General features: G+C 44.5%; 1 protein-coding gene across 2 annotated transcripts; it reads left to right on the top strand.

Moving 5' to 3' along the window:
• Nucleotides 1–385: 385 nt before the first annotated feature.
• LOC102214490 (upstream stimulatory factor 1-like) lies at nt 386–4,087 on the top strand. 2 transcript variants are annotated; one of them, XM_005753718.2, is made up of 6 exons: nt 386–1,063; nt 2,443–2,521; nt 2,628–2,686; nt 2,762–2,856; nt 2,932–3,060; nt 3,389–4,087. In XM_005753718.2, the coding sequence occupies exons 1-6, from the start codon at nt 805–807 to the stop codon at nt 3,476–3,478; spliced, it is 711 nt and encodes a 236-aa protein (XP_005753775.1). In that variant the 5' UTR covers nt 386–804; the 3' UTR covers nt 3,479–4,087. The 2 variants fall into 2 exon arrangements, with proteins under 2 accessions (XP_005753775.1, XP_013771536.1); XM_013916082.1 differs by having other exon boundaries at nt 387–1,063; nt 2,443–2,530.
• The last annotated feature ends 2,289 nt before the right edge of the window (nt 4,088–6,376 follow it).

Below are 6,376 nucleotides of genomic sequence, written 5' to 3'. Positions count from 1 at the left end.
AAAAGTTATTTCGCAATACATATCGTTATCGTTCTATCGCCCAGCTCTACATTCTAGTATTTCCAACTCTAAACTCCCTTCATACACTTTTACATTTAGTTTAAAAAAAAACACAACTTGCCTCCCAGAACGTTTCTGACTTATTTAAACATTTTTCCAAAAAAGTATTTAGTTTTCATCTCCCTGTCTTAAGTCAGAAAACATTAACTTGCTCTGCTCCAGAGGCAGACAGGGGAGAACTGAAGCATTTGCAGCACTTGGTCACTTTATGGCTGCAGGCTTTAATAATAATGGATTGCGATTATCCCCAGCGCCATCCGCCCCTCTGGCCAACACCAGTAGGTGGTAGGTGAAGTGTCTTGCCTAAGGACACAACGACCAAGACAGACAGAGCTGGGGATCGAACCGGCAACTTTCTGGTTACAAGATGAGCGTCCCAACCCCTTGAACCACGATCGCCCTGTCGCTTTAAAGGAAACCGTTTGGTTCACTTCCATCTACAGTTTTATTCTGGAGTGTCACTGGGTAGCTCTGCATAATTCAATTCAAAATAATACTAATAACACCCGCCCTGTGGAGGGTCATCCTCTGTCTGAGACCAGCTGCTCGAGCACCCTTACTTCCCTCTCTGATTGGCTGGCCTTTGTATGCAGAGGGTTTGAGCAGGAGGTGGGCGGAGCTTCTGTGCTCAGAGCTGCTGCTGTGGGTCTGAGATAACTGTATCAGGATTCATTGCTCAGTGATGTAAAAAACCTGAATCATTTAGAGCGTCCTAAAAAGCTAAACTGCTGGCTCACAAAAGAGATGTGTGCTTTGATCCAGTTTCACAGGAGCCTTTATGGCTGTGCCACTGTGTATGTGAGTCACTGTGGATATTTTTCAGTCATATTTACTGTCTTTACTGTTCAGGCCGTCTTCTCACAGTCAGAGGCATTGGAGGGAGATGGCAGCGCTGAGACACAGTACACTTACTACCCTGCCACCATCGCAGATGCCACCACTGGTACCATGGTAACCACCGTGCAGGCGTCTGACACGCTTCTGGGCCAGACCACGCCCACAGGTAATCACTGCGTATCCATCAGGCCTGGATGTTTGTGTGCTCTTCAAAAATACGCTGTCACTGCTCTTAGTAAGCTCGTGTAAGACATCCATGAGTCAGAAGGCTGAAGAGGTCACATTCTTCGTCTTATCCATTATAAAGTGTTTCTCATGTGCAATTACAAAGTAGAAAAATCCAAATCCTCACCTTATTTAAATCTACTGGCCACATTCTCACCATTTTTAGCACATGTTTGATTTTCAGACCTCTCAGTCCCATCATGACCACTGGTTCATTTTACTCATGATTACATCATTGTTTTAGTGTGATTTTATTCATGTACTACCCCCAGTGGTAGGCGGTCGACTGGTCTGCGTACAGTGCTGTGGAACATGAATTTGTCCCCTTACCAATTTTAGTTGTTGCATCTTTGTCACACGGAAATGTTTCTGATCATTAAACTAATTTTTATATTGGGCAAAGATAACCAAAGTTTAAAAAAAAATTTTTTTTTAAGATGATTTAATTGTTTATTGGAAAAAACTATATCCAGACCATTCCCCCCTCTCTGAAAAAGTAACTGTCATCACGAATCAACCACAGTCAGACCTGCTCAGTCCAACTATCGAACAGAGCAGCACATGGTGCCACAATCTAAAGAAACAGCTGAGAAACAAAGTCACTGACGTCTGTCAGTCAGGAAGGAGTTATGAAGACATTTCTAAGGATTTGGGAAATCCTTAGAAATGTCTTCATAACTCCTTCCTGTGCACACTGAGAGCCATCATCCATGGATGGAGAAAGCTATGCTTCCCAGGAGATGCTGGCTCTTCAGATCAACCCAAGAGTGACTCATCCAGGAGCTCACAAAAGACCCAGAAATCCACCTGAACAACTGCAGGCCTCACTTGTCTCAGTTAAGGTCAAAGTTCATGATTGAACAATAAAAAAGAGAGTGGGCAAAAACGGCCTGTGTGGGAGACAAAACAGTGCTAAGCAAAAAGGTCTGGATAGACTTTTCTCTTCATAAATGACATTATCCTTTAGAAACTGCTTTTGTATTTACTCTGGTTATTTTTGTCTAATATACAAAAATAGAATAAATCATGAAGAGGCGAGAACTTTTTCAGAGTGCTGCATATGCAGAGCGAGGCAGTGAGAGACACTGCGGACTTCTTTCATTTCCTGCTGAGCAGTACCAGTCCACTGGTCTTCACTCATAACTTCATTAACTTCCCCAAAGTTGAACAATCAGCATTTTGACATCCAGCACACACGTGAAACTTCCAGGGAGCAAAGATAACCAGACGCAGCAGTCTGCAGCAGTCACATCGTTTTCTGTTTGAAAAGCATGAATCTGGTTACACCGGTCCTCTGAATCTGGCTTTATTGATTTACAGGACAGCTTTATGTGATGATGTCACCACAGGAGGTTTTGACGGGGTCCAATCAAAGGACAATTGCACCTCGAACTCAGCCGTACATTGCGTAATTCCATCTCACGTCTCCAGAATTACAGCACTTGATATTTAACTTCCCAGTTAGCTGAAGCAGCTCAGTATCTTTGTTGTTACGTGTTTTCTAGGAAGCAGGACGCTCCACGGGCCTCCAGAGATGAGAAACGGCGAGCCCAGCACAACGAAGGTGAGCGCAGATATGCAGCGGGAGCTTGATCTGGCTGTTGTGACAGTGTAAATAAGCGAAATGTTTCACCGACAGTTGAGCGGAGGCGCCGGGACAAGATCAACAACTGGATCGTGCAGCTGTCAAAGGCCATTCCAGACTGTAACGTCGACTACACCAAGACGGGACAGGTGAGCGTTCAGGTACACGGTGGCTTCCAGCCCATTTGAGTAGACGCTGAAGCTTTATCGTAACTCCTGTTTCAGAGTAAAGGGGGGATCTTGTCCAAAGCCTGCGAGTACATAAAAGAGCTGCGACAGAGCAACCTGAAGCTTGGGGAGGACGTTGGCGTTCTGGATCGTCTAAGAGTTGACAACCAGCTACTGAGACAGGAGGTGTGTCTGCTTCAAGACTAAAGCTGCCCAGCGCCCCAGTAACTTGTAGCTGCTTTGTAACATTCACCTGAAGTTTGAACCAGGACTGCTTCCATTCCAACTGTATATAATACTTCATTTGATCAAACAGAATGGCAGGCTGCACTTTCTGAAAGGCTTTAAGACGACGTGAATACATCTAATTACTGCTCCATTTTCTCATGATTTATTAGTTTCCACTGTAACCCCTATCAAAATACAGTCGTCATAAAGTCATGGTGTTTTATTCCAGATGCAAGGGTAAGCCGTTTATTCATGCCTGCTGCATTTCTGCTGTGTACTTGCTCAGGTGGAAGACTGGAAGTCCAAGAATCAGATCCTGAGGAACCTCTTGCGACAGCACGGCATTGTGGGATCGTCCAGCACAGAGCCTCAGTGAGAACCCTGCAGTGATCAAACACGTGGGCCAAAGGAGTACTTGAAATGCTTTGGAGATACTTCATTTGTGATCAGTGTGCATGAAACAGGGGAAGGAAGTGAATATTGTCATTAATATTCAAATCCAACTTCTTTGCTAAATGACATCTTTAAATGTTGTTTTCCGAGCTTTTTACAGCATTCTTTTATCTACAGTACAATCATCATATTGATTTAGCGAAGCCCTCATTTAACGCCTCCCTGCACAAACATTATGATTGTTCATTATCGTTAGCCTCCAGTACAGTAAGCTCACTTTTCTTTCCTTTCTGTGTCCGTGTATCACACACACTCATTCATATGTTCACATTGTTTATCACTTTGATCAGCCGATGCTATGAGTTTGTCATCCAAGAGTCTGACTCTTGGCTTTGTATTTTTAATGTGTCATGAAGCCTCACTGGGGACATTTATTACATTGCAACAATGTAACTAACTAAATAAATTGGAGGGGGGGGGCATTGCATAGTAGGTAGGTTATGTATGTCTTTATAATAAAAACAAATATTATGCTACATGTCACGAGCCGCTCTCAGCTGTGATTAATAAAGCTTATGAACTGGTTAAAAGACTTTAGAAAAGCCATTTCCTTTCTAAAGCTTTTATTTTGAAGGCCCCGCTCGGAAGTGGGCGTCTTTGTGGACACTAAGGTTTAAGCACATAGCGCAGACATTCCCTACACACACCCTCAGTGTTTAAAGGTTCCAGAGGAGCTCCGGGACCGGCTACGATGATCTGTATCCTGCTGGTAGCCGGGCACGGCACCGTGTTAGAGGCCCAGATTAAGGTGAGTCGGTTCAACGTTGCAGCAGCAACAGTGCAAAGTTCACGTTAGTTGTGAAGCCGCCGAACTGCCCGAAACAAGCTGACACTTTGGCGCCGCTTGAACTCTGGCTAGTGTTCGTACGTCCCTTAGCACGTTTACGAAATATTAACCATGTAATGGGAAATCCGGCTGACAAACCAGCGCATGTTTTCAAAACGACGATAACATGGCAGGGTTTTTCTAAAGCGGCGGTGCGCGATATAGGAATGATGGGACATTCAGCGTTTAAATATCGTCTTTACTGTGAGAGACGCTAACAGAGATGGCCTATTTTCACTAGTTTGGCCACTGCGTGTGTGCTGTCCACTACACGCCTGTAACTGGTAAGACTTTTCTGTCATAAGGTACAAACTTTTCTGCTCTTTTTTTCAGTGAAGTGTCATTTACATGAAAAATGTATTTTCAAGAGAGATTTTGCAAAGACTGCAGCAGAAATTGCAACAATACGAACACGACAGTTCATTATGGGATCAAAAAGGACTGGAGTGGTTTAATGCAGGTACAACAGTGCTGCTGTCGGTTTACCAATGCAAGCAACAAAGCAGGACGTGAGCTGCGTCCAGTCCTTGTTTGGTCCTCAGGTATACAAGTCCACGTGATTCTTTTGAGCAGAGGGGGGCTCGCAGAAAATCTCTGTATTTCATGTGAAATAAATGACAGGTGTAAAAACGTTCAGGTAGTGTGCAGCGCTGTTAGTGTAATCCAAGTTTTAGCTGCTTTCACAAAACCTGTGATGATAGAATTTGTTGAATTGGTTCAGTGTCCACGTAAGCCACAGAGATGTTACCACAGCATAGCCCATGTTGTTGATGTGTTGCTACAAAGGTGATAATTAGCCTACTGACTTAGCCATGTTTCATGCCGAATGGGGGGGCTGTTAGCAGGTTGTGGTTTTTGTGTAGTAAATCTTCCTTTTGCTGCCAGAATGATGAAACAGGCCTGTACAGCCACCTGAGCGGGGTACCTAAGGCCTTGCTTCCTGGAATTGGAGGAAAGAAGATCCTTGACTTTTGGTGGGAAACTGTCAACATGTGCGTGAGCGTGATCCACACGTGATCCGGAGAGCTTTCATGTTCCTCTGCATCTCACTGACGGTGTCTGTCTGTGTCTCCAGGCGCCAGCTGTTCACAGAGGTCTATCTGGTTACCAATGCTGATAAGTGAGTGGCAGTGATTGCACGGATTGGCTGGTGTTTGGAAACTTTGCCATAGTTTTGCTTTTCCTTCCACTCCTGTTCTCTGAACCCGACCAGGTACAAGCACTACGAGCGCTGGGCCACAGCTACCGACTTCCCTGTGGAAAATATCATAAATGACGGCAGTACTACGCTGGAGAATCGCCTCGGGGCCGTGGCTGACCTGGAGTTGGTCGTACGCAGCCGGAAGCTGCAGGACGACATTATGGTGGTATGATCGCTCTGTCCGTGGCTAATGGACTAAATAACACTGAACAATCCCGAGGCCTGCTATTCAGCGTTTCTTCTCTGTGTGAGCAGATTGCTGGAGACATGCTGTGTGCAGACCAAAACTTTGACATTGCTCAAGTTATTCGCTTCTTCAGGTCAAAGGTGAGATTTTCATAGTACAGGTAGAGGCCATTTATCTTGTATGAACTGACACCAAGCCTTGTGTTTTCATGACAGACTGCATATAAAAGACCATCACAGTGATGGTACCTGTTGGTCGAGTGTGTGGTTATCATCTAACTGTAGCAGATGTTAAAGTTTTAACATTTAATGTAGTCTTTTGAGTGGACAGTGTGAACTTCTGTGAGGTATATGTTACGCCCCTAGTCTAGGCGTGTAGAGACGTACATAAGGTTGGAGGAGAGAGAGACAAATCCCCGCCCTGGTTCCCAAGCCAGACATCCAAAACCAGTTGTGAGTAAAAAAGGTGATTTTTATTACAGGTAATGAAGCATAGCTCCAGGGTGAACCCAGGCCAAAGTAATAAACAAAACCAACTAAGTCCCACCAGAGAAAACTAACTAAACCCTAAGAAAGAAACAGAACAAACAAATGACAATACTAACCCT

Source organism: Pundamilia nyererei, unplaced genomic scaffold, assembly GCF_000239375.1.
Source record: "Pundamilia nyererei isolate P.nyererei 1_Seehausen unplaced genomic scaffold, PunNye1.0 scaffold00458, whole genome shotgun sequence".
Taxonomy (NCBI): domain Eukaryota; kingdom Metazoa; phylum Chordata; class Actinopteri; order Cichliformes; family Cichlidae; genus Pundamilia; species Pundamilia nyererei.
The sequence above is the reverse complement of the archived record's forward strand: the minus strand, read 5'-3'. Positions and strand labels throughout refer to the sequence as shown.